This window comes from Petromyzon marinus, chromosome 30, assembly GCF_048934315.1.
Source record: "Petromyzon marinus isolate PM22_M1 ecotype Great Lakes invasive population chromosome 30, UKy_Petmar_22M1.pri1.0, whole genome shotgun sequence".
Lineage (NCBI taxonomy): Eukaryota > Metazoa > Chordata > Hyperoartia > Petromyzontiformes > Petromyzontidae > Petromyzon > Petromyzon marinus.
In genome coordinates this window covers 13,041,880-13,069,057 of record NC_133696.1, presented here as the reverse complement: position 1 = coordinate 13,069,057, position 27,178 = coordinate 13,041,880, and the positions used below count along the sequence as shown (strand labels likewise).

At 47.9% G+C, this 27,178-nt stretch overlaps 2 protein-coding genes across 6 annotated transcripts in view; both read left to right on the top strand.

Annotated features, from left to right (window-relative positions):
- The window catches only part of LOC116947626 (uncharacterized), a 39,393-nt gene extending 16,853 nt beyond the window's left edge, over nt 1-22,540 (top strand). Inside the window, exons 8-22 of the mRNA XM_032963593.2 lie at nt 578-719; nt 3,436-3,599; nt 4,715-4,829; nt 6,838-6,943; nt 8,943-9,083; nt 10,470-10,592; nt 10,993-14,402; nt 14,631-14,820; nt 15,802-16,005; nt 16,571-16,703; nt 17,192-17,493; nt 17,794-17,940; nt 19,112-19,207; nt 19,427-19,492; nt 20,074-22,540. Coding sequence (XP_032819484.1) covers nt 578-719; nt 3,436-3,599; nt 4,715-4,829; nt 6,838-6,943; nt 8,943-9,083; nt 10,470-10,592; nt 10,993-14,402; nt 14,631-14,820; nt 15,802-16,005; nt 16,571-16,703; nt 17,192-17,493; nt 17,794-17,940; nt 19,112-19,207; nt 19,427-19,492; nt 20,074-20,088 — 5,354 coding nt within the window. The 3' untranslated portion in view covers nt 20,089-22,540. The remainder of the gene's footprint in view (nt 1-577; nt 720-3,435; nt 3,600-4,714; nt 4,830-6,837; nt 6,944-8,942; nt 9,084-10,469; nt 10,593-10,992; nt 14,403-14,630; nt 14,821-15,801; nt 16,006-16,570; nt 16,704-17,191; nt 17,494-17,793; nt 17,941-19,111; nt 19,208-19,426; nt 19,493-20,073) is intronic.
- A 3,032-nt stretch (nt 22,541-25,572) lies between these two features.
- Nucleotides 25,573-27,178, top strand: part of LOC116947625 (uncharacterized) — a 40,791-nt gene continuing 39,185 nt past the window's right edge. For 2 of the 5 annotated variants that reach the window (XM_032963589.2, XM_032963588.2), the window contains exon 1: nt 26,364-26,521. In XM_032963589.2, the coding sequence (XP_032819480.1) occupies nt 26,455-26,521 (67 nt within the window). In that variant the 5' untranslated portion in view covers nt 26,364-26,454. Of the gene's footprint in view, nt 25,742-26,328; nt 26,522-27,178 lie in introns of those variants that run through there. The other 3 variants (XM_032963592.2, XM_032963591.2, XM_032963590.2) reach the window with 3 other exon arrangements.

Below are 27,178 nucleotides of genomic sequence, written 5' to 3'. Positions count from 1 at the left end.
CAATGGCCCTTCACAGCACACAAGTATAGAGGCCAATCAGGTACCTAACAGTTGGTTATTTGTGTTAAACTTTTTCCCATCGTGTTCTCAAAAACTCGAATTGGTAGATATGCAAACGATCATGGTATCAGATGCCTACTGTGTGGACAGAGTTCCCTCTAAATGCACAAATGCCTTTTTTTAAGGATTGCGCTGGTGCTTAACCATAACACTTGACGACACTGCACTTCTCTCCTGGTTAAATTAAATAAAATTGAAATGTGAACTCCATGCTGGCTACCGGACGTTGTCTCTGCTGTTGTACAGTTTGCATTTTTTTTACGCAGTCACTGAGCAAAGGCCCAAAACGCAAAGTAGCTAGCAACAAACAGCGCTCCTGAAGCTTTAATATTTTACATGTTTCTTGAATAGCGCAACATTATTATTAGAGCTTCGGAAAAGAACCGATGGGAGGGAATTCCAAAGTGGAGCAGGGTGAGGGAAGAAGCCGAAAGAGAAGGGTTGTGACCTGCAGTGGTGGTGGTTTTCGCCGTGAGCCATGGCTCACTTGTGTTGACTCGGCGTTTGTGCCCCCCAGTGCGGTCTCCCGGCGTGTTCTCCATTGCCACCGAGGAGACCAGCGGACGCTTCTCGTCTCCTCTCTCGTCGCTGCCCCTGGGCCACACTGCAGGGGTTCGCTTCCGGGACCTCCAAAGAATCGCTTCCTCCAGCATGAACAAGTTTGTGCATGCGAGCCATACGCGCACACGCGTGCGCATTATAATACGCTTGTGTGACCACGCATTTCTACGACTGCTTGTGCTGGATGCTGTATATATACAGTGTGGGAAAAAAGTATTTGATTCCCTGCTGATTTTGTATGTTTGCCCACTGACAAAGAAATGATCAGTCTATAATTTTAATGGTAGGTTTATTTGAACAGTGAGAGACAGAATAACAACAACAAAATCCAAAAAAACGCATGTCAAAAATGTTATAAATTGATTTGCATTCTAATGAGGGAAATAAGTATTTGACCCCCTCTCAATCAGAAAGATTTCTGGCTCCCAGGTGTCTTTTATACATGTAACGAGCTGAGATTAGGAGCACACTCTTAAAGGGAGTGCTCCTAATCTCAGCTTGTTACCTGTGTAGCCGCATTGTTATGCGCAACATGTATACTTACCTGCATAGCAGTATTGTATGAGTCACGACTAAAATAACCGTTGACCAGGGGTGAGGGGCCCAGAGCCCACTGAGGGAGGGGGCTGGGGGGGTCAACGGTTGGACCCAGACCCTCTCGAGACAGGACGGTTGAGAGAGGAAGGATATAAAAGGCAGCTCTTCCAGCATGAGTCAGTCTGCACTCACCTCAAGACTCAAGACATCTAGATAGTGCCCTGGGACTTTCGACCTCCGGCCCTTGTCAGTGCCAGGTCCCAACGGCCCAGTGGCGGTACCCGTTAAGCAGAGTATAGTGTAAGGGCCCACTAAGTATGAGGACGTATCCTCTAGGCTATCGGGTGGGAGAGGCCGGTACCTCTCTGTGTTAGGGACGTTCTCTGACCTTAGAGTAAATAAACAGTGTTGCCTACAAAGAAGTCTCTGCCTCCCATGTCAACACTACACCTGTATAAAAGACACCTGTCCACAGAAGCAATCAATCAGATTCCAAACTCTCCACCATGGCCAAGACCAAAGAGCTCTCCAAGGATGTCAGAGACAAGATTGTAGACCTACACAAGGCTGGAATGGGCTACAAGACCATTGCCAAGCAGCTTGATGAGAAGGTGACAACAGTTGGTGCGATTATTCACAAATGGAAGAAACAAAAGAACTGTCAATCTCCCTAGGCCTGGGGCTCCATGCAAGATCTCACCTCGTGGAGTTGCAATGATCATGAGAACAGTGAGGAATCAGCCCAGAACTACACGGGAGGATCTTGTCAATTATCTCAAGGCAGCTGGGACTATAGTCACCAAGAAAATAATTGGTAACACACTACACCGTAGAGGACTGAAATCATGCAGCGCCCGCAAGGTCCCCCTGCTCAAGAAAGCACATATACATGCCCGTCTTAAGTTTGCCAATGAACATCTGAATGAATCAGAGGACAACTGGGTGAAAGTGTTGTCAGATGAGACCAAAATGGAGCTCTTTTGCATCAACTCAACTCGCCGTGTATGGAGGAAGAGGAATGCTGCCTTTAACCCCAAGAACACCATCCCCACCGTCAAACATGGAGGTGGAAACATTATGCTTTGGGGGTGTTTTTCTGCTAAGGAGACAGGACAACTTCACCGCATCAAAGGGACGATGAACAGGGCCATGTACCATCAAATCTTGGGTGAGAACCTTCTTCCCTCAGCCAGGGCATTGAAAATGCGTCGTGGATGGGTATTCCAGCATGACAGTGACCCAAAACACACGGCCAAGGCAACAAAGGAGTGGCTCAAGAAGAAGCACAATAAGGTCCTGGAGTGGCCTAGCCAGTCTCCAGACCTTAATCCCATAGAAAATCTGTGGAGGGAGCTGAAGGTTCGAGTTGCCTAACGAACGTCAGCCTCGAAACCTTAATGACTTGGAGAAGATCTGCAAAGAGGAGTGGGACAAAATCCCTCCTAAGATGTGTGCAAAGCTGGTGGCCAACTACAAGAAACGTCTAACCTCTGTGATTGCCAACAAGGGTTTTGCCACCAATTACCAAGTCATGTTTTGCAGAGGGGTCAAATACTTATTTCCCTCATTAAAATGCAAATCAATTTATAATATTTTTGACATGCGTTTTTCTGGATTTTCTTGTTGTTATTCTGTCTCTCACTGTTCAAATAAACCTACCATTAAAATTATAGACTGATCATTTCTTTGTCGGTGGGCAAACATACAAAATCAGCAGGGGATCAAATACTTTTTTCCCTCACTGTATATGCTTGTAAGAAGGGGAGTGGAAAACATTTGGGGTGGGGTGCTACCGAATACAGACACGTACACACACGGGGGATGCACGTTGGCACGCACAGAATGTTTGAGCACACGGGTGGCAGGGTGGCGCAGTGGTCGCGCATCTGTTTCGCAGCAAGAAGCCTATGTTTGATTCCTGACTTGAGCGCCTCTCTGTGTGGAGTTTGTATGTTCTCTTTTAGTTTTGCAAGGGTTTCTTCCGGATTCTCCGGTTTGCTCCCACAGCTAAAAAAGCATGCAATATATTTGGAATTGGACGAACATTACACTTCTGAAAAATTACCTGCAAGTTACTCAATTGGGATTCAACGTTGCAACATTGCCCTCTGTTATTAAAACTTTGAAGGACCCTCCTGAAAAAGAGTGTTGAGACTCCGTGATGCTTTTGAGGGTAAAATGCTTAATAAAATAATAAAAATGAGTGCCAGCAAATTGAAAATGTGCATTTTTCTTCACGTGGCGTAAGCAATCGTGTTTGCTCGTGTCTTCCTCCAGCTTGCTCAGCTCTCCGGGCTCCCCCTCATCTCCCATGCTGAGTTTCTTTGACCAGCCGGCTGTGGAGGTGCGCAGGCTGAAGCAGCAGCTTCGTCAGGAGTGGGAGCAGCAGGAGAAGCTGGAAGGCGAACTCTCCAGCAAGTCCCAGCTTCTCAAGCAAAGCGGTGAGGCCTCCTGCTTGCGCCAAACATTTCTGTCTCGTTCTTAATAATAATGAATAATATCGCACATTTTGTATTCGGACTTTTTAGCCCAGGGCTTTTACGAAGGGCGCTGTGTTTCACAGACATAGGCTGCAGCAGTTTAACAGTAGAGGCGATGTTGCTGTTTTTAATCACAATGGGGTAAATAGCAGATAATTTTGACGCATTTGGAGAATTCGGATCATTACGCCGGCACACAATGGCCGTCTCATTGAGAATTACATTTAACGCCAACTGTGAAGCAGATGGCACATTTTATAGCTAATACACCCACAGTAATAACCAGGGTGGCTGACTGGATTCCAACCGCGGTTAATGTACTACCCGCTGTGCCATGTCATTGCAGCATGGTGTTCTTGAATGCAAAGGTGTCCAAACAATCATATAATAAATAATGTATACGATGGGAATAATTAATAATGAATACTACATTTTATTTTGACTTGGTAATAAAACATGATCACATCTGCCTCTGGGTGTTTATAGTTGAATTTGTAATTTGTTAAATGTATAATTTGGAAATTTCAATAATGTTTTCGTGGATATTTGTAATTCTTGTATAAATTAGTTAATGCATACAGGAATGCATTCTTGTTTCCATTAATGCATATTTTATTCATGAAGAGCAAAAATGACAAATATTATCTAACTGTAGTAATAGGTTTTACCCTTTTAACTGGCACAAAACTGACACCTTTATTCAAGGCATCATGTTTGCAATAACCACAACACAAGCAGTCGAAATGCAAACAAAAGAGACAACTCTGATAATAATATGCAGTCCTTGAATTTGATTGGTCCACACCCGAGATGGCTTTTCTTAGAGCCTAGTCTCCACTGGTGTTGGACTGGTATTGGCCATATATCCCAATGGTGAAAAATTATCTGAAATTTACTCAATTGGGATTACACAGAGCTGCATTGCCCTACTGTGAAAATGTGGCAGGCCCCTTTTGAAACAAAAAAAGACTTGAGACTCAACGAGGCTTTCCTGCATAATACAAATGCAATAATAATAATGACGTGCCAGCAAATGACGCTGTGTCCATGAACGTGTGGTGTGTGTTGTGCTTCAGAGCAAGAGGTGGCAGAGCTCCGCGGACGAGTGGAGCGTCTGGTGCAGCTCACGCAGACGCGCCCTCCCTCGCCCCTCCCCAGCGAGCTGGCCGAGCTACACGAGAAAACACAGAGGTAGCCAATCGGAGCGGGCCGTGCTGCTGCCATCTAATCCCTGTCCACCCGCTCGGATCGCCTGCGTGCTTCCCCAGCAATGCGTCTTCTATGTGTAGTGACTACTTGTCACTGTGTGGTGCCGGGACTTGCGAAGTCACGGCCGGTAATGTGGTCATTGCTGGCAGCCCGGATTGCGGTCTGCAGTACCAGCACCAGCGATGGTTGGGCGAGCGCTGGTTAGCGCGGAGGCACCGCGAGCAGTGTGCGGTGCCGGCTCCCAGTGAGGGAGCGAGAGTGAGCGTCAGCCAGCCAGGGTTACCCTGGGTCATGATAGTCTGGCTGACCTGTTGTCACGTGACCGGACGATACTGGAGGGGGGCCACCGGTGGACGGGGGCCGAGGGGCGGTCACTTAGTACCGAAGAGCTCTCGGGAACATTCGAGAGGGAGCTCGAGAAGCCTGGAAGGTGGGTGGGGCTAAGGTCGGAGCCAGCCCCAGCCCAGGGGCATATAATGAGAGCTCCGTGAGGAGCTCGGAGTTCTTAAAGTGTTGGTGTTCGAAGATCCATGTCGGGGAGAAGAAGCCTCTAGCCACGCGGTCCAGGACCCAGCTTGTGGTCTGGACCGGGATAGCGAACCGTGTCTAGTTCTGCCGTAGCGTGGTTAGATGGGCATTCGAGACCTGAGCGTAGGTTGTGTTACGTTACGTATTGTATGTGAATAAATAGTGTTACTCCCAAGATGACGTCTGCGACTCAGTTGGACTCACTACGTATGCGCTCGACCAGTTATTGCCTGGCGCAGTGAGTGGGGGAGGCTGACAATAATTTTTTTGGAACAACCTTGTTTTTTTCCTTAACCGTATATTGTCCTTCAAAAATATCCTGAAGCCCCTACTGGACATCTGTGAAAAAGAGCTTCATAGCTCATCGGATTTCTCCAGGATAATTAAATATTCAGATTCTGATTAGGTTAAATACTGTGAGCACTGATAATTATTAATGATGATAATAATTTAGTACATTTAGTATTCGCGCAATTCCTTTTGCGGAGGGCTATCACAGCGGATATGGTTTTCCCAGTAGGGAGCGATGTTCTGTGTTTTGGCAGTAGGGAGCAATGTTCTGTTTAAACCCAAAAGAGTAATTTGCAGGTAATATTTTAACTTGACAAATTTGCACCATGACATCGGCGCAAAACGGTCTGCTCATTTTGAATATGAAGGAGATGGCGCGTGTTACATGATTAGTACGGCATTAGTAATCAGGGCAGCCTACCGGATTCGAACCACAAACCTCTGTCAAGTGGCGATCCTACCACTACCACTGGGCCACCTCACTGTCCACACACTTTCCAGCGCTGGTTCCTGGATATAAACAAGAGATAAGCAGTAGTAGTAGTAATTGGTTTTTACCCTTTTATCTGGCACCAAAACTGACACCTTTATACAAGGGATCATGTTTGCAATAACCACAACACAAGCAGTCAAAATGCATACAAAAAGAGACAACTCTGATAATGATATGCACTGTCCTTGAAATTGATTGGTCCACACCCGAGATGGCTTTTCTTAGAGATAAGCACTGCTCCTTTCATTAAGCAGGAGACACCATTTTTCCTATTTTAACTTCATACTCCATGTTCCTTTGCTGATATTCCCCACATGGATGCATTTTATCTTGTGCACAATAAATGTGCTGGTATGTAGAATGTCTTATTTATTAGAAAAGGCTTTGCCTAAAACATTCCATTTACAGTCTTGCCAAAAAACTAGGGCTGCGCTGAATACCTAATTTGATCTATGGCTGCATCTGAATTTAAAGTCATACTAAAGTTAGTTATTTTACATCAACCGAGACATCCATCATCACCCTTTAGCTCGTACATCTCCAGCACACCTTTCTATCCCACACGCTGCCACAACTCGCCACGCACAATATATTAGATACTTATATTACGTATTGCATGTGCACGTGAAAAGCAGTCCAATTCATGAACTGCCTTTCTGCCCATCTGAATGAACGCAGGTTGTCTGTGACTGTGAAACAATGCCAGGAGTTGAAGAAGGAGAATGAGTTGATGGAAAAAAGACTGACTCAACTTGCCGAGGAGAACGGTGAGCTGTCTTCCAAGGTGAGTGTTCATTCCGGCCGTGAAAGAAACCAAAATGTAGGCACACGCACATTGAGACCTTGTTAGGGATGTGTGATGCAAGGAGAAAGTTGCTTGCATGGGACTGTGTCGCTGCGTCTGTTGTATTGTAACTTGTTGGGACCAGTCCAAGTTGGCCTCTTCCTAGGAAACATTGCCAGAGTTCAGGCGACATGAACTATAATTTAACGCAGTGGTTAACACAGCCAGTATTCATTACTGGGCCTGGATTAGGCCAGGTAATGATCTAACCCAGGGGTACCCAATCCCTGGGCCCCGGACCGGTACCGGTCCGTGGACTGTTAGAAATTGGGCCGCATAGCAGGAGGTGAGCGGTGAGTCCGCGCGTGGCCCCCCCCATTATTTTATTTACTACTTCCGTCCGCGCTTCTTTCCCGAACTGCGCACTTGTCTCAGTCACAGTTTTGGTAAGCCCACAAGCTAACCCTAGCCAAAATGAGTAAAAAACAAATGTCGCTGGAGAGCTTCTTAACCGCTGATCCAACCCAATCTGTGCCCTTGCAACCCTACTGCACCCAATACGGCCAAACCAATTATTCCTTGTATAAGCGTGCAACGCGCCAATTATTGTTTCAGCTCACCGGTAAGTTTGAGAACAATTCTGACTTCCTGGATTTTGTTCTGGTGATGTTTGATGTAGTGTCAAATGAAAAGTATTTAATAGCAAAATTTTGGTTGTGAGGATTATTATTGACTTAAAGCTTTCGTGACTGCAGGAATTCATATTCTTGGGTCTTTCGGTAAAGTCACGTGGATAGATTCAAAGAAAATAATAACAAATAACAGAAAATTATGACGTTTCGATCGCAACGCAAGCGGTCGTTTTCAGGAAAAGGGGGGTTAGCTTCCAAGGGAAACTGTTTATAAGGGTTTGAAATGGGCGTAGCCCAAATGTCAGCAGCCATTGATACTGTAAGTGTTCGGCAGCGCGCCTGGCGGTGGATCGTTTACCACCAATCTATGGGCTGCCAGATGGAAATGATCATGTTAAAGAGAGATTAGCATGTTAATGGCAGATCGCCGAGCCGCAACCAAGGGGTCGGCGCGCGAAGTGACAACTAACATCGGAAGGTGGTAGGATGGGAATAACTTAAACTGGTTGATAACGTCCTTCCAATGATTGCTCAGTTTGTACCCATCTTCTCAGTTGAAATTGTGTCTGTGTCTCTATATATGGATGGCTTCATGAACGAATCTTTGTTGATAGTCAGTGGGCTTGAAAAGTACCTTCGTCTTCAAGAAATCAATTTCGTGTGAGCCCACCGCATTAAAACAATGATCAGCCACGGCCGAGGTATTGGTCCTACCATGTTTCAGATCTGCCTTATGTTCATGAACACGGTCCGAGACATGTCGCTTAGTTTCCCAAATGTAACTACTGCCGCAGACACAGCTTATTTTGTCGATGCCGGGGTATTGCATGTCAGGGATCACATCCTTCACATATGGGATCAGATCACGAATTTTATGTACTGTGTTAAATCGAACCTGGATCTTGTGTTTGCTCATGATTTTGGAAATCTCTTTAGTGACTCCTGCTATGTATGGCAAGGTGATGGTTTTGATTGGGTCCTTAGATGGTTCTTTCCCAATGGCTGGGGTGATAGCTTTACGGATTATGTAGTCTTCATATCCATTCATCTTGAGAGCTTGGTGTACGTGTTCCAGTTCACTGGCGAGGTGATGTTGGTCGGACATACAACGAGCTCTATGGTGTAGAGTTTTTATGAGGGAATTCTTCTGGGATGGATGGTGGTGGGAGTCCGGTTTTAGGTAGGCATCCGTATGGGTGGCTTTCCTGTGGACAGTGTCCCATTGAGCCATCTGGTCTCTTTTCGATTAAAACATCCAAGAATGGTAACTTGCCATCCGGCGGTGGTGTCACCGCTGATTGGTGGTTGAATGCTGGAAGCCGGCGGGGTTGCTGAGCCGCGTGCACATCTGCTGCACGAGTGTGCAGGTGCGCGAGAGCTGCACACACCTGGCGGAATGTCGCTCGCTGTTTGAGGAATCGAGCCGCAGTGCGGAGCAGAGGCACGCGGAAGCAGAGGTGCGCATCCATCGGCTCGAAGAGGCCCTGGGAGAGGCGCTCAACAGCAAGGTACATGCACTGTGATATGTACCACAGTGGCGAGATGTTAACTACCTTGCTTGGTATAGAGGGGTCGTGGGTTCGATCCCAACCCTGACGCCTGTATATTTGAAATTTGCGTGGTCTCTCTCCGTGGTCGTGTGGATTTGTCTCCAGGTCCTTTGGTTTTTTTCCTTTAAAAAGACGCATTTAAATTATGTAGCTGCTATACATTTCGATATTATAAGCCAATTTGTTGAGCTATCATTTGTGGCCAGGACGGTTTTGAATAAGTGCTATACAGCTTAGTGGGCCTTACCTTGTGAAATAAAGTAAAAAATGTGCATGGTGATGCAAACAAATTCCCCTCAATTCTGCCCAGATTCAACACACATATAAGGCAGAACTGCTGTGAAAACGCTGTGGTACTTGCTCATGATTTCTGGAACATGCTGATGGCTGGCCAAGGTAAGGCTAGGCTTGCTTTTGTCTGAAGCCTGGTGTAAGGCAGCCATCAGCATTATCCACTCCCTCTTAGCCCCACTTGAGTAATGGCCCCGTTGGTTCATGGTGATTATTGTGTTTGGAGCTGGGACTATTAAGTTGATTAATCGACTAGAAATGTAATTGACACTCTCTTAGAATTGAAGCGTCGTACATGTGATGTCAAGAACATGCTGATGGCCAAGTGCAAGCCTAGGTTTACGTTACACACAGGTTTTCGCAGCCAGTATTATGAATCTTAATTATTACTCTTTCGTTCTTTCGGTAAAGTCACGTAGGTATAAAAAAAAAGGTTTTTAAACAGTCTGCCTCGGCAGCAAACCATGCTTTCCCACCTGATGACGGACACTTGTTGTGCACCCTAAATGCTGTGATTTATTTTATTTATACCTACGTGACTTTACCGAAAGAACCAAAGAGTATGGATTCCTGCAGTCACGAAAGCTTCAAATCAAGATCTTAATTATTGTTTAGGATTTAACGTGGGTGATCTCAAATATTCTTCATCCTAGTTTTAAGTTTTACTCCTAGTCATAGTCCAGAATCCAAGTATTATTTATGACTTATAATTGTTTACCCTGGAAAGCCTCCCTGAATCTGAAGACTTTTTTTCAGGAAGGTCCTGCAACGTTTTTACAGTAGAGGGTGATGTTGCTATGTGTTATCCCAATTGGTTAATTTCAACTTTGGAAAATTTGTACCATGACACCGGCACATAATGGCCTACTCGTTTAGAATGATGACAAGGGATCTTTAACGTCTACTGTGAAGTGGACAGCGCGTAGTGTTTGTACGGGCAACACACCCGCAGTGATAACTAGGATGACCTGACCGATGTGAACCGCAAACTCCTGCAGCAAGCAGCGAATTTGCTACCGCTGGGCCACGTCACCGCTCACACGATGTGCACAGGCCTCGCTGGAGGAGACTGTGCGGATCCTGCAGGGCAAGCTGGGAGCGCTGGCAGAGAAGGAAGCCTCTCTGAAGGAGCAGCGTAACCTGCCGCCCGGGGAGGTCATGTCGGAGGTCCTACAGGTGGCTTACGCATTCATTGTGCTCACTCAAAATTGAGCTTGGTACCAGCAGTATGCAGAGTAGCCGTTGTGGGGATGGGTTGTGGCTGATGCCACCTAGTAGTTGGAAGTGGCCACCCGTTAGCAGACATGAAGAAGCGAAGATCACAATGAGTAGATCATTGAGACTCGGACGAATTAAAGTGAAGTGTGGATTAAAATTGACGTATTTATAAGTCACTGCTACCTGGTAATTCACAATGCCTATTTCTCGCAATCTATTATCAAGTCTTCACCTCCATGTGGACTCAGTGCACCTAGCCTACCACAGATGTTGTTATTTTGCCATTACTTTATGTTAATTGACAGCTTTTATTGTGAAGTTTATGTGCGATTGGTGTGTGCCTGTGTGTGTGTTCCAGATGGAAGAATGGCACATGTGTCAGAAGGCACGGGAGAGAGCTGACGTTGGGCTGCCACCTTTAGCCAAGGCACACACAAATACAACGCACGGCCATGACACTCCCACATCTTCACGGGAGGAACAATCTGCTGACTTTAATAATGTATCGGACAATGATAGCAGCACACTCATAGTGAAAGACAGGAAATATCTCATGCCAAATGAATCCACAATGGAGCTGGAAGGTTCCATGGTTGATCAATACAATGTCACATTCAGGGAAGAATTGGATGGTCATGAAAGTAAGCAAACCGGAGTCTCTCAAGACAAATGTGTGGAGGCCACTCGGGCACGGTCCAGCGCCTTGAAACAAAATTCGTTGGAAGGGAGCAGCACATCGTCCCGCAGAGAGATGGGTATCGCGCGTGGCGTGCAGGAGAACTTTGAATTTAAAAACAATGGCCACAGGGACACTTTGGAGCAAGGAAGGACTTTATTACAACAGGAAAGGGTGGCTTTAAGCAAAGAGAGGGACATCCTCGAACGAGAGAGGGCTGCTTTGGAGAAAGAGCAAATGGCTGTCATAGCCATGGGAGCGGGGAACAGGTCCATTTTAATGGGTCACATGTTGACAACAGAAGCCTCAATCGCGCAGCAAAGAGCCATATTAGATCAGGAGAAAAATAAATTAAATCTTGAAAAAGCTGCTTTGAAAGCAATGGAGGATGAAATTAATATTAATTTAAGGCAACAAAAGTCGAGACTGGACCAGGAAAAACGCAAGCTAGAGCAGGACATGATTATTCTCAAACAAAAATGGAATTGCGTAGAGCAAGAGCAGGACAACTTGGTGAAAGAGAGGGCAATTGAAGACCAAAGCAAGGCCAGCTTTACCAAAGAAATTATTTATTTAAAAGCATCACTAGAGGAAGAAACATCAGGTATGAAGGCAAGGGTGGAGCAAGAAAGGGTCCTGTTGGAGAATGAAAGAGAAAAAATAATCCAAAGTATAACCGCAAATCAAAATGATACTGCTTCACTCCAGCGGGAGAGAATTGCGATGCAGCAAGAGGTGGATGTCCGAGAACAAGCAAGGTCTGCGCTTATCTGCGTTGTTGCTGCCTTGGAAAAAATAGAGGTTATGCCTGGCAATGAAAAGGGCAGCGTAATCTGTGCCCTGGAGGAAGGGATGACCACTTTAAAAGCCATTCTAGGGCTGGACAAAGGTATTGCATGCGAAGGAACTCACATCGACATGGCTGACAATGGCATTGTAGCACAAGCAGTTCTGCAACAACAGAGGACAGAACCTGCACAAGATAATTATTTTATATCTGTTGGGAAGCACGGTATGGGGCATCGTGAAAGGGACACACTATGCCAAGAAAAAGACAAAACAAATATAGAGGAGACCACTTGGGATGGAGAGCGGTCTTTGTCTCAGAGGGAAAGTCTGGTGTCGCTGGATCAATCAAACGATGTCTTGGATAGAGACCAGGCTGACTTGGAGACAGTGAGAGATGTGTTGTTGAAAGCTGATACAAAAATGGCCGTGCTCGCACCAATGCAAGAATCTGCTGCAGTGAAAGACTTTATGGAAGAGGATTGTTCCCCACTTGATCAAGAGGATTCCGACGCCACTGTACGAAATCAAAAGGCATTCACCCCAGCAGAGACTGTCCGCCTCGTTCAAGCCAACTTGGACCATGAGCAAATCGTATTCAGAGATTCCCTTCAACATGAGGTGGCCGTGCTGGAGCAGAAACGAACCACCCTGACGGCATCGCTGGAGCAGGAGAGAAACAGACTGTGTGAGCTGGAGCAGGCAAGCATGAGCGTGCGTATGGAAGCGGACAGCTTAAAAGCAGCACTGCAGCTCGAGGAGATTGTGTTCCGAGCCACTCTGAATGAAGAAAGGACTGTGTTGGAAGAAATGAAATTCAAAGTACAAGATAATACATTATTACAAGATCAGGAGAAAGTGAAGTTGCAGCGAGATAGGGATTTATTGGAAGATGAGAAGGTTTCTATTGAGCGAGAGAGAGTCGCGCTGGATAAAATGAAAGCAACTTTAGAGGAGATGAAAGCCATCTGGGAACGAGAAAGAGTCGTTTTAGTGGCTCCATTAGAACAAGAGAGAGTCACCCTGAAACGAGAGCTTGCAGCTCTGCACCAGGAGAGAGCCAAATGGACCACAGAGAGCGAACGTTTGGTGCAAGAGCAGGCTTTGTTAGAACAGCAGAGGGTAGCGTTACAGCAAGAAAGAGAGTCCTTAGATCAGCACAGAGGCAACCTCAAGGTTAAGTCCGAGCAAGAGCGGGCCGCTCAAAGTGAAACGATGTATAAAGTGGAGCAAGAGAATGCCTGTTTGCGCACTGAGCAGAAAACGCTCATACATGACATGGCTGAACTCAGGACGACCGTGGATGAGGAAGAGATGAGTTGGGCACGAAAGAGAGTTGCGCTTGATAAAGAGAAGGCCGAGAACGAGCGAGTCAAGTCGAACTTGGATAGAGAAATGGCTGTGATAAAAAAACAGAAGAGTTTGCTTGATCAATCGATGGCAAAATTTGCCTTGGAGAGAACTGATTTTTTGCATCAAAAGGCGATGATTGAAAATAAAAGCAATTTGAAGACTTTAATAGAGACTGATTGTATAGTGTTAGAACAAGAGAAAACTGGGCCCAAACAAGTAAAGGGACTTTTAGATTTAGAGAGTGCTACCGCAAAGCAGGAACGTGATGTCTGCAAAGCAAAACAGGCGAGCAATACGTTAACGCAAAGACGAGCGGCTGAGGCGCTTTCAAGCAGCGTAGAACGTCATAGCGTTGTATTGGAGCAAGAAATGTATGACGCAGTGCCAGCTAAACCGCGGCAAGCTGCCACGCAGCATCACGAGACGGAGGACACAGCTCCCCCAGGGAAGGTGAATGCTGCTCTGAAAGCTCTGCAGGATCTAGAAACCGACACGGAAATTCAGGAAATGTCCAGCCCAGGAGCCACCGAGGATCGCAAGACTGCTAGGTCAGAGATAAGAAGGGAAAACGTTAACTCCTCTTTCGATCAAGAGAAGGGACATCTGGAATTGGAGAAGAACGCTTTGGAGAAAGGAAAAGAAAACTTCAGGGAAGATGACATTATGGCAGCTACAATGGAGGAAAACTTGGACACCACGATGCAGTATGAGGTTTCAACTGACGTGGCCCGTTCAGACATTGTTACTGAGACAGGCATGGCTCCAAGTAATACAATTTTCACAAAAGAAGAATGTGCCACCCTGCAAGCTAACGTGAGTGAAATTGAAGATCATTTTAATACAGGGGTGGAAAATACAAGGATTTTGTCAAAAGAAAATCTGGAACAAACTCCAAGTGAAGACGGAAGACGTCACAGCATGGTCACACGCTCGGCGCGCAAGAGAAGTTCACGGTATGCAAAATCATACATATCCGAGTGCCCACAAATATTTTAATAGATCTTAAAATCTGCCCCATTGGCAGTTTCTCATGGAGCTAAGTACACGTGCAGCCTTTGTGTCGATCCCCCACTAGAATGGCGCCTTGTCCCTTACGTTCAGCGACAAAGGGCCAACCTTCATCCTGCTTCTTGCTGTGCGCGTTGTGCGCATGTTGCCGTGTGTGTGTGCCCGCGCAACAGGTACTCCCAGGAAACCCTCTACTTCACACCGTTGCAGACGAGGCCTTCCCTTGTGGGAGGGCAGGCTCCGGCTCTGGACTGGAGCCTCAACTCCCTCGAGGATCTCGTCATCGACTCGGCCAAGAAGAAGCCGCGCACGTCGTCCACACGGCGCCGCACCATGCATGTCATCGACATCACGCTTAACAAGGCACGCAGCCGCCCTTGCACATCACGCACGCACGTCACCCCCCCCCCCCCCCCGCCCTTCTCGGTGGTGGCTACGCTGCACCACGGCTTTTTGTGAAGCATTGGGCTTCAAGCGGCCATACCCATTTGTATGGGCGAGAGTGTTTCCCCCTCGCAGGTGTGGGTTTTCTCCGGTTTCCTCCCACATCGATAAACAATCATTCATCGGCTAAAAAAAAAAATCTGAATTTATAGAGGGTTGCAGAGTTTGGCCAATTGTTGGTTGCGGCAGCTCGCCACATGGCTGCCTTCCCGCCTGTCTGTGGTTCCTCAGAGTTGTGAGATGCAATTTCCATGAGCGATGAGACATTTCATTTTACATTATTCTTTCAGCCTCTACCGCCAGTGCCCTCACTGCATTTACATTGTTAATCCATGCTTGCCGATGTGGTTTAATGTTGGTTAAAACATTACTGGTTTTAATTCGGACTTAACGGTTTACTTTTTTACATTTCAGAATTATATTTTATATACGTGCCAATTTTCTATTTGTCGAGACTTTGAGCGATTGGCTGTTTAATAGAGATCTATGGTGTGTATTCATGTTGCATTGATACAACTGCCTAGTGCATCGCTAAAGAGAGCTACCGGGGCGGTGACTTAGCCAGTGCAGTGCGTTCTCAGCTTGTTGCAGGGGTCCACGGTTCGAATTCAGCGGCCGCCTTGTTTATTATTGCCGGTGTATTCACCATAAGTATGTGCCATCTGCTACAGTGGGCAGTAAAGATCTCGTGAAGTCATTCAAAAACGAGTAGGCCATTGCATGTCGCATCGTTCAAATTAGAAAATTACCTCCAAATCGCTCTGGCGATTATAGACAGCAACAACATTGCCTCCTGCTGTGAACCTGCACGGCAGTCACGGCACTCCAAAATACGATCTCTCCACAAAACACTCCCCGTCGTATCGGCCTGCGTAACGAGCCGCTCCCCCTGTGCTGCAGAAGGTGGAGTCGTGTCGGCGTGACAGCGTGTCAAGCAGTGCGTCCACGATGCGCAGCAGCACCACCACAGCCTACGAGCTGCGCTCCCATGGGGACAGACCCACACCCGTGCAGTCTTCCAACTGGTCGCTGGGATTCCCAGCATCCTCCGCTTCGTTTGTGACGCTCGACACCTTCACTTCCCAGAATTCCCTGCAGCTTGAGGTACTGGAACTGAGAAATTACAACGTAGAGAGGACGATTCAGAGTTGATTTTAGGTTAGGACACATCATGATGTGGCCAAACTTTTTTGACGTAAAACCCTCTGCCACCTGACACAGCCAAATAATTACAATTGTCACGTGTATAATGGTTTATTGCAGCAGGTATTATTGCTTCGACTCACCGGTAAGTTGAATAACTTTTCCTGCAAATCTGGTTGTGAGGATTGTTGTTCAACTCACCGGTGAGCTGAAACAATACCAATTTGGAACATTAGACGCTCGTACGTTACAAAATTAATTTGGCTATATTGGGTGGTGATGGGTCCCTTGCACCAAAAATTGGGCCAGATTATTATGTGGCCCTGAGCCAAAAAGCAATTATGAACCGTAATTTTGGTTGTGAAATTGTACGTGTTATATATGTAATGTTCAATCGAAATAACGGTCCTGTTTTTTTAAACGTAACACTAAACCAAACAAACTTGTAAACTGGCAGCACGATACTATTGGGTTGTGTGAAGCTTGTGTCGAGTAACTGGTGGGGACACCGCTGCTGTTTGTACAGGACATGAGGTCTGGGCGCTTGTCCGACGCCAGCCTGCGGAGCCTCCCTGGCTACCGGCCCCTCGGTCCACACGGAACCGATGGCCGCAACCTGGAGCAGTTGCAGGCCCCGCCAACGACGCGGCGTCGCAAGGGTGAGCTGTCATGCGCTCTCCTTCAGGTCGTCCACATGCACCCCGGTGGGAACGTGCACGCGAGAAGCTCGTGATCGCAGTAGCGGGGCCAATGGCGCGGCCCAGCGGTAGCGCGTTGGCCTCTTATTCGAATCTGGCAGGCCGCCCTGGTTATAACTACGGGAGTATTAACCATAAAATGTGCGCCGTCTGCCTCATAGCGGACGTTTAAGATCCCGTGACGTCGTTCGAAATGAGCAGGCCATTATGTGCTGCTGGCACGGTTCAAATTTTCCAAACTTTATTAAAAATTTACCGCAAATAACTCAATGGAGATTGCGCAAAGCAACGTCACCCCTGCTGCAAAAACCTGACAGGACCCTCCTGAAAATGAGTCTTGAGACGCAGCAAGGCTTTTCTGGGTAATCAAGCGGAATAAAAATATTGATTATGAAATGCACACATTGCACAGCAGCGTTTGCATCAATTATCCGTGCGTTGTTTTCCAGGAAATGCATCGTATTACATGAGCTGCGTAGACGAGCCAGACCCAGAAGCCGAATGGGATGAACTTGAGCGCCAGGGACTTGGCGCGCACGCTCTGCCTCGGCGGCAGCCCAGAGCAGCACTGGGGACTAGCGCTTGCTACACGGAGGGTTTGCAGGAAAACCAGCCACCGGTCAATTGCAAGGTGGACTTTTCTGAGAAAAGCGACACCAGAAACGACCATTTGCTACGTCAGGAAGAATTGGGAAAGCGCAACCAAGCAACCCTGCCTCACCTGCGATCCTGCTACCCACTGAAAGTGGAGGTGAGTTGCAGTGGAGCACTTTTAGACAGTTATTCTCATCAAGATATCACAGATGCCCATAGCTATCACAACACTAATACTCGTAGTCCTTTACCTAGGAAAGCCTCGGGGAGGCCCAATTCTTTGAATTTATTTGCATGTGACAAAACCCACAATAAGGAGGAGGCAACCATGAAAAATGCACACGTGCAGTGGTAATCGTTTACAACAAAGTGACAAGCTTGTGCAGTTTTGAACGTACGTGATGGAAATGCACACACATGTTTCGGCTGTGTGTGTGTGTGTACACGTGTGTAACAGACATTCATGCCGGGTGAGGATCTGTGCACGGCAAAACCAGAAATGACAGCACGCCGCATGTTCCTCCGCCCCGCGCTCGCCGACGCAAATGCGGACATGCGAAAACGGAAATCTGGGATCGGCCACAACACAGAATGCTCACCGGAGGTAACGTTGCAGCTCTGTGCATAAGGTCCAGAGGTCGTCGTGGTCAGTGTCAATTTAAGCCACCGCATGGCCCTCGCGCTGTCCCCCTATGTGCCATGTGACCAGTGCAATTCGTGGAGCATGAGCGGGCATTGGTAGATGCGCACATCTTAGTATTTTATAGTCTTTGGGTCTTTCGGTAAAGCCACGTAGATAGAAAAAATAATAGAAAGGATAACAATATCACGACGTTTCGATCGCAACACAAGCAATTGTTATTAGGTGAAAAAATATCTAGCGGGAGAGCTGCTGAGGCAGGAAAAATATATATCTGCCTCAGCAGCTCTCCCGCTATATATTTTTTTCACCTGATGACGATTGCTTGTGTTGCGATCGAAACGTGATATTGTTATTATTTTTATCTACGTGGCTTTACCGAAAGACCCAAAGAATATGAATTCCTGCAGTCACGAAAGCTTTAAGTTAGTATTTTACTTAAGACACTGAACATCATGTGACTGGTGGTCTCAAGCTCTGAAGCTCAAGAGAATGTCAACTAATACATATCTGGGCACGTCATCAGTTCCCTGATCCATCACACCTTACCTAATCACAAAAGTCAAACAAACTTCACCATCTGACTTATTACCATGTTTTTTCATGATTAGTATACAAACCCCAAATTATACGATTTTGTTTAATTATGCCGGGGCTGAATTGTTAAGAGCCCAAAATATGCAACTCTTACAGATTATCAACAGCTGGAGCTATTCGGTGATTCTTGCCTAGCAGGGAGGTGGTACAGTGCTCGCAGCAAGAAGGACCTGGGTTCAATTCCCAACGAGGCTGACTTTCTACGTGCTGTTTGTACCTTCTCCCCCGATTCCGCATGGGTTTCCTCCAGATTCTCCAGTCTCCTCCCAGAGTTAAGAAAACATCCAATGTAAATAGTATTGGTCAAATCGTATTGCTGAAAAATTTCCCAAATATTGCTCGAATGGGATTACACAGCAGCAACAGGACCATCCTGAAAAAGAGTGTTGGGACACAGTGAGGATAATTATTCTGCTTGTTGATTTCCGTGAATGTTACGCCTCTTGCTCATTCGCAAGCTGATCCAACGCGAGCGTATTGCCCGACAGCCTACGTCACGCTGACGGTGCCACGCTGCTGTCCCCTGTGCTTCCCACAGAGTAAGAAGTCGGCCACCATGTGCTTTGTGGTACCGGCCACCCCCCGCGAGAGGCCGCCGCCCCGGGCGTCGCCGCGTCGAGATGACCATCCCCAGGTACGCGTTGCGCGCGGCAACCTCACTCTCCCCCTCGCTTTACAGCGATGCAGCTTCTACTCCCGCCCCCTCTCCCTCTTTCTCCCTTCTCTACTGGAAGATATTCGTTTCAGATCTGTTGCCAATGCATCACGTCATGGATGGTGTCATGAGCTGTGTGTCATCTGCTTGTATGGTATACGAGTGCATATGAATGAGCGCGTATCCATTTGTGTCCAGCGTTCCTGGCCGATCATCCGTCGCCTTCGCCAATCCATGTCGCGTAAGAAATCTCCTTCCAGCAAGGTACGAGATTTCCCACGGATTAACATAATGCAACTAAACCCCACGCAGGCACTTGGCCCGCACACCCACGTGGGCTCACTCACTCGCTCCAGCACCACAAGGCTGCACTCTGGTTAACGTGTAACCATGGTAGACACATCCAGATAAGTCACGGGATCAACATTGTGTTGGGAATTGGCTTTGCACATATCCCATAATATTAACTGTGTATGCTCAAATAACATGAACTGTCTCCGAAATTATTATTATTCCAAATCCTCACCACAGTGGCAGGTGGCATTGTGTGATAACTGTAAAGGAATTATAGTATTTCCTCCAGAGAACCTGGAGAAAAACCCTTGTTCTCCCCCTGTTCTGCATGGGGTTCTCTAGTTTTTTTCACAAAGCTAAAAAAACTGACTGGTATTAGCCAACCATCCCAATGCTGAAAAACAATTCACTCAATTCGGCTTGCACGCAGCAGCTGCTGCAAAAAACTTGACAGGACCCTCCTAAAAAAGAGTTTTGAGAGCCAGTGAGGCTTTCCTTGGTAAATACACTTAATAATTATAAACGTAAAATGTTGTTCCTCTCTCCCGCAGGCATCTAAACCTTGAACCTAAACTACATGTTACGATCATCAGCACAGATATGAGAAGATGACGGTGGTGAAAGTGACAGAAGGATGCCATTCCTTGTTATCGGTGCACTGTACCTTGTACATTCTTGATTACGAGCTGTAATTCTTTGTGTAGATATTTTGTTGGCTTCCATCAGAAGATTATTTGGGGGTTTTTTTTACGATGGTTCCTTGTAATCTCACCGCTGCCCTGCGTTGTCCCTTCACGACAGTGCCATGCACTTTTAAAAACCCTGCTTGAGCAAGGGTTTTTAAAAGTTAGCTCCAAGCTATGCAGGTCCTTCACGCTTGTCGCACTGCGTGTAAATATTCGTGAGCACGTTTAAAATTAATTCTGATTCCTGTTTCTCCTCGTAATACATTTTCCTGTAAATACCAAACAGTGACGTAAAAAACAAGTGTGGGGAGCGTGCCTTCTTGTATGCTGGCCCCAAGCCTTGGAATTCACTTCCCAGCAAACTGGCTTTTAAGTTTAACACGTAGGCTTTCACGACCAATATCATCCATAATAGAGGTTTTTGGGTTAGATCGCGTAAACATATATGTGTTTTATTTAAAGCTTTTGTGACTGCAGGGATTCATGTTCTTGGTTCTTTCGGTCAAGTCGTTAAACCCGCCACCACCCGACATAGCCAACTAGTCAGGGTTGTCATGTAAACAGAACATGCCAATTCGTCACTAGTACAGCACACCGGTGTATTGGAGAGCGAAGCCACAACATTTACAAACCAAGTATGACGTTTCGCCAGTAATTACAACTAGCTTCATTAGGCGACAGCCAGATGTAGCTGTCGCCTGATAAGCCCTGAATGAAACTTTATAACACTCTCATGTAGGTGCACCTGAGAGTTATTGCTAAGATATATTCCAAGTCCTTTGCATAAAGAGGAGCGGTATAGTTATTTAACAAAAGAATGAAATCATATCAATGTAAAATGTCAAATCTGCATGACACCAGCTAATGTATCCAAATTGCACGGAGGCATTAATGTATTTATAGCTTTTGGCATTATTGTACAGGTATTCCTTGCGTAATGCACCCCCCCATAGCGAAAATTCGCAGTTACGTGATTCGTCTTTTAACTTCACACTTACGCTCTGCATTGCACAGTTTACGCGCTCAAGAAACAAAAAAACATTGTAACAATTAATTGTGAAAAAGAAAAATGTTTTTTCAATTATAGAGATTCAAAATAGTAATCTTTTCCATCCTAGTTATCTTATTGTTAAACTCCTTGTTAAGTAATCTTTGTAATATTAATATTATTAAATATTACATTTATACATGGTTTCTTTTGTAAATCCAGGGCTAAAATACTTCAATTAAATTATACTTAAGTTTTCTTCGGTAATGCACTCCCGCTTATAACATGTATGTCTATGGGAAAATCGGCTTCGTACAGCACAATTCGACTTGCGCGCTGTTTTTCAGGAACGCTTGTTACACGTTACGCGAGGGACGCCTGTATTTGCATGTTTGTGCTTCTGACAGTCATTCCACTCTACTTCTAACCTAAAAATATACTCCTTTATCACTTTTCACAATACGTATAATAAACGTGATTATTAAAACTGAATTATTTAAAACAAAAAGCTTTTCGGGGAACTCGCCAAAAGATGTGTAATGTTGGAACAACTGGCAAGGGGATGTGGAGGCATTACTGCTGGACTGCAGGGACACCGTGGCGCTGTCAGGGATGGGTGGCGACGCAGCCTCCCCGGGGTGCTTCTCGTTGTACGATTTCACGGCGCGTGGCCGGAGTGAAATTGCATTAACATGGCCATTTCGTGGATCGAAAAGTGTCCGTAATTTTTCTGCGTTCACGCGAAATGTCAGGAAGGGAACGTTGGTGAATCGGAGAGATACCTGTGCTTGGCTGCTAGTCCACAATTTGTCTTTCACCCAGACGCCCCTCCAAGCCACTTGACCATTTCCATATTTGCCCCCTCCTCCCAAGCCATTCTTTCCTTTCATATCAGCGGCATTCACTGCAATAGCAAAACTTTTACAGACGTATGTCTGTTTGACCAAGTTGTTAAGTGTCATTTTCAAATGTAACATTGTAACCTTCAGATGTGTCATGCTGTTAATGTTAAAATTATAATTTGTAAATGATTTAGATACAGGAGTTAGCACGCTTTGCTTCTTCCGATCTAGTGTGCAATGCATAGAGGTATCCAAGAGATAAACGACACTTTTAGGTGCTTCTCACAGCATCGAGGCAAATCGACCTCAAACGAATAAGTTCCCACATTCTTCTCACATTAATATCAAGCGTTTTTTTTTCATGTTGGTGCAAGATTAACTTGTTGCTGTCCAACAGCGTGTTTTTATACTGTAGCGTATGGGTATAATTTTGGTTATAATTTCCAAAATAAAAGTTTGCATGCTTTTGTGGTGGGAAATAAATACAACACTAGGAAATATGTATTCACTTGAAAGTGTAATCTTTATTTCTTACATATGTAGTGGGTTCAATTGAGGCGCACACTTGAACTTGGAGGCAACACGTTTGATTAACTAACACAACAGGTAACTCTTCACGTTAACAGGATAACGGCATAGGGTGGTGACCACCGCTCCTAACAAACACTCGAGGAGATAGCTAAAGAGTCGGACCAGGACAGCTAACAGGCTGCCTGGTCCACGAGCGAAGACCGGAGACCGAGGATCGTAGATGGCGGCTTCATTCCCAGAGTTGACCCACCAGAACAGCCAACACGTCGTCGGGTTGTCGTGTGCGGCGACCGAAGAGCGAGGATCGAAGAAGGTAACTTCTTTTCCGGGTTGAACAGCCACGCTCCCTCTCGGGACTCGGCTTATATCTCCTGTGGTGTGACCGGGCTCCGCCCCTGGTCACGCGCCCTTCTCGATCCTTCGCGGAGGGTCTGGGTCCACATCATGTGGCCCGCTCACCCCCTCCTGGGGGTCCCCGTGCCCCCTCGTCCAGTCACGTGCTCTCGCGGGTTTTCGCAGGATATGTCCTCACCCGACCTCAGTGACACCCGGACCGTGCCCTCTCGTGAGCCATTCCGTGCCATACACTGGTGCAATAGAGCGGCACCACGCATACAGTACCACTCTTCACTCGGTACTGTCGCTACACAGTAGTGACACCATTTATGTCACTACACATGGATAGATACCTGATGTGCATACATTACAAACGGTTGCAACCGCACCTTGGTTTTGCACAGTGTCGTTTTCCCCACAGCATCGTATTTATTGGCGGCGGCATCGTTGAAATGCGATGACCGAACGTGTTCTCTTGGTGGAGCATCGCATCAACTCCTGCCTCCGCAATACAGATGCCAAACAGCGGACTGCCCGGGTCAAACAAGTGCCACCAATGTGCTTAAAGAACAAAGTGTTGAGTCGACGCGTCTACTTTCTTCTATAATGGGGGTTTCCTTAACCATTACTGCAGTTCTAGATTTAAAGCTTTCGTGACTGCAAGGATCCATACTCTTTGGTTCTATTCGGAAAAGTCACGTGATTTGTTTCATTTTTTACCTATGTGACTTTACCGAATAGAACCAAAGAGTACGTTACTGCAGTCTTGCACCCCTTTGTTTCTCAATCGTTACAAAACTGTATAATGTTAATAAAAAACAGGGTTTGATGAAACAAAGTAAGTTGTACTTACGTCCCCGTGCTTAATTTGTGTTTCGATTTACCTTCTGAAGATATCTGGCCATGTCGCGTACCCCCAGAAAGGGCATCTCGTACCCCCCACTTACACATTGTCATAGAACCACTTCTATGACAATGTGTAAGACACGGCAATTAATGAAAACCACAACAAAAACTTGATTGCGCAGATAATCACGCACAGATAGATGCGTGCTTGAAATTAGCCAGATAGGGGAGCACGAACTCGAGATCGCACGCACGCAGCGGCTGCTGACGGATGACGTTCAAATTGTTCAGAAAAGTAGTCTGGCCGCGGCAGGACGTGTTGCTAGAGGCATGCTTGCCACAAATGAACGACACCACCTTGCTGCACTCGTTAAGGAGCATGAACCATCACGTGAACTCTGGTCATCCTAGCAGCAGCTTAGGGTTAACCCTCGAACAAAGACGGTCCGTCACTGCATCGCGCGCTTTCGGATGTGCTTCTGCGGCCGTCTGGAACTCTCTTCCGATATTAGGGAAGACACTGGAGCTGTGCATTTTAAAATCTGAATTGAAAACTCAATTCTTTCGAACTGCTTTTTGTTTTTAGTTAGTCCTTCCCCCACACCTCCGATTAGCACGGTTTAGCTATGTGGTGCCACAGCAATGGAGCAACTCCGCCGGCGCTGCCATCCCCTCGCACCCCTCAACACGAACGCACGCACACCCCCACTAAACACACACACGCACCCACGTAGGGTCTCGTGGGGGAGTCACCTGATACCATGGGTTTTTACCCGAGGGGCCCCTAGCGGGGATGTCCCACGGTTTCCCAGTGCCAGGAGATTGGCTGGCCCTCCCCCAGGCCAAATTGCATTGCGGCCCTGTGAATTGGCTTAAAATTGTATGGGCGCGACGAAGCTCACCGGGCTAACCGCAATGGGACACTCACAGCACAGGGAGATAGGGTCTCGAGGGCAAGCACTTAGCGAGCAGCGCATAAGAGGAGGTGGGAGGGAAATTCCTGGACCGACTGCAGCTGTGTATTCTGCGAGACGGCCACCCCGACCAAACCGGTTGTGACTGGGGTGGGGAGGACGGGTGCGTAAACAATGGGTGAAGGTGCTCTGGAAGGACGGCTCCAGGTAAGGGCGGCCCATCGGTTTAAAATCGAAAGGTAGGCACTCGATTGGCCGTGCAGGATAACACAACGTGACCCTGGATCTTTGGATTCCGAGGGCATGAAAGGAGGGAGTGGAAACAACCTTGAGTGGTTCTGCAGCCGTTCAGCTGCCCGGTCCAACTCCCAGTCGCTCGCAGCATCCGAGGGACACTGGCGAGCGCTGCTACGACTCGACCCCAGGCAGAGACCTCTCGTACCCTCATCCCTCCGAGGAGGGGGGAGGGGCGCGCGTGCATATTCATACGGCTATTTTTAGCGCTAGCCGTGGTGGGCGACGTGCACTTGCACGGGCACGCGCGTGCACGCAGCCACCTTCACATTAGGGGTGGTGTACGTGGGGAATGTGTGGGATAACTCCGGGCGGTGGTGAGCCAGCCGCTTCTCCACGTCCCTCAGAGGGCGCTGGTGCGGGGGGGGGGCAATCACCCGATCGGCGGGGGCCCGGCTGGAAGTGGCCGAGGAGGAGGTTGGGGGAGAGGAGGTGGGCGTCAGCCCCCACAGCTACGCACGGTGCAAAATAAGTTTAATGAACATACTTGAAGGACAAGGGTCAATGTTAATAATGGAGTGGCAGCCTCGTGAAGGAATGCGTCTGAGTTTGGGGGTAGGGGGGGTGTCAGCCGTGGAGGGTGAAACCCGCGCGGATTCTGGCTGGGTCGTTACAATCGCAGCACGACCCTGCAGAGAGGTGGCGACGTTTCGCAGAAGTCCTCGTCCATGCAGTGGATGCAGGCGACCGACGGAGCTGCGGGCGCTGAGTCGACCAGGGATGCAAACCCCCCTCCGCCGCCGATCCGGGGCGGGGAACAGCCCTGGGCACCCCCCCAAGGGGTGAGAGCGCGGACACGGAGCGAGGGAAGAGTGGGGTGAGGAGTGGAGCAAGGAGTGTCGTGAGGGAGGAGTGGGGTGAGGAGTGGAGGGAGGGAGGAGTGTCGTGAGGGAGGAGTGGAGGGAGGGAGGAGTGGGGTGAGGAGTGGAGGGAGGAGTGGAGGGAGGGAGGAGTGGAGCAAGGAGTGTCGTGAGGGAGGAGTGGGGCGAGGGAGGAGTGGGGTGAGGAGTGTCGTGAGGGAGGAGTGGGGTGAGGAGTGGAGGGAGGCAAGAGTGGGGTGAGGAGTGGAGCAAGGAGTGTCGTGAGGGAGGAGTGGGGTGAGGGAGGAGTGGGGTGAGGAGTGAAGCAAGGAGTGTCGTGAGGGAGGAGTGGGGTGAGGAGTGTCGTGAGGGAGGAGTGGGGTGAGGAGTGGAGCAAGGAGTGTCGTGAGGGAGGAGTGGGGTGAGGAGTGGAGGGAGGGAGGAGTGGGGTGAGGAGTGGAGCAAGGAGTGTCGTGAGGGAGGAGTGGGGTGAGGAGTGGAGGGAGGGAGGGAGGAGTGGAGGGAGGGAGGAGTGAGGTGAGGAGTGGAGGGAGGGAGGGAGGAGTGGAGCGAGGAGTGTCGTGAGGGAGGAGTGGAGGGAGGGAGGAGTAGGGTGAGGAGTGGAGTGAGGAGTGCCCTGAGGGAGGAGTGAGGAGTGGAGCGAGGTGAGAGGCGCCGCTCCTCCGCGTTCAGTCATGGAGAGCTACCGCGGGCTGCTCGCTTGCGCCGCGCTGCTCGCCGCTGTGAGCGCTGGTCGCCCCGGTAAGGCGTGGGGGGCACCTCGGCACCTTGAGGCGTGGGGGGCACCTGGGAGAGGCGTGAGAGGTGGGCTTGGGAGGAACCTCTGAGTGCGGATGAGTGGGGAGCGGTGGCGGAGCGGTTAGCGCGCTGTTCGATTCCCGCTCACGCCCAACACCGCTGGCGATTGTCTGATCCGGTCCTGGTCCTCCCCTAGGGTCAACTGAGGCTTAAACGAGTACCTGGTGCGGTGTGTAGTAAACATCGCCACGAGGAGACAAAGGCGGCCGGGCGTGGTGCTGGTCACGAACCCCCTCGTGTGCTGTTCTGGCCTTGATAAGTGCTCCTCGCTAACAGAACTTGCCCCAACAGTCTGTTAAGGCTACACAGGGGATCTTTGTATTTTTGTTGAACTGTACAGGTACAGTACTTGTAGTTTGTGTACGCAGACGTGCATAGTATTGTCTTCCATCACCATACTTCACCACCCTGGTCATTGCGGGTTGATGGAAGGCGAAGAGCAGAGATGTGGGAGCATAGAGCAGGGCAGCAGTGGATTTTACCGCGATCCCAGGAGCCTATAGCACCTGTTGCAATGCAGCCTATTTCCCCTTTTGATATGCAGCCTATAGCACCTGTTACTGTGCAGCCTATAGCACCTGTTACTGTGCAGCCTATAGC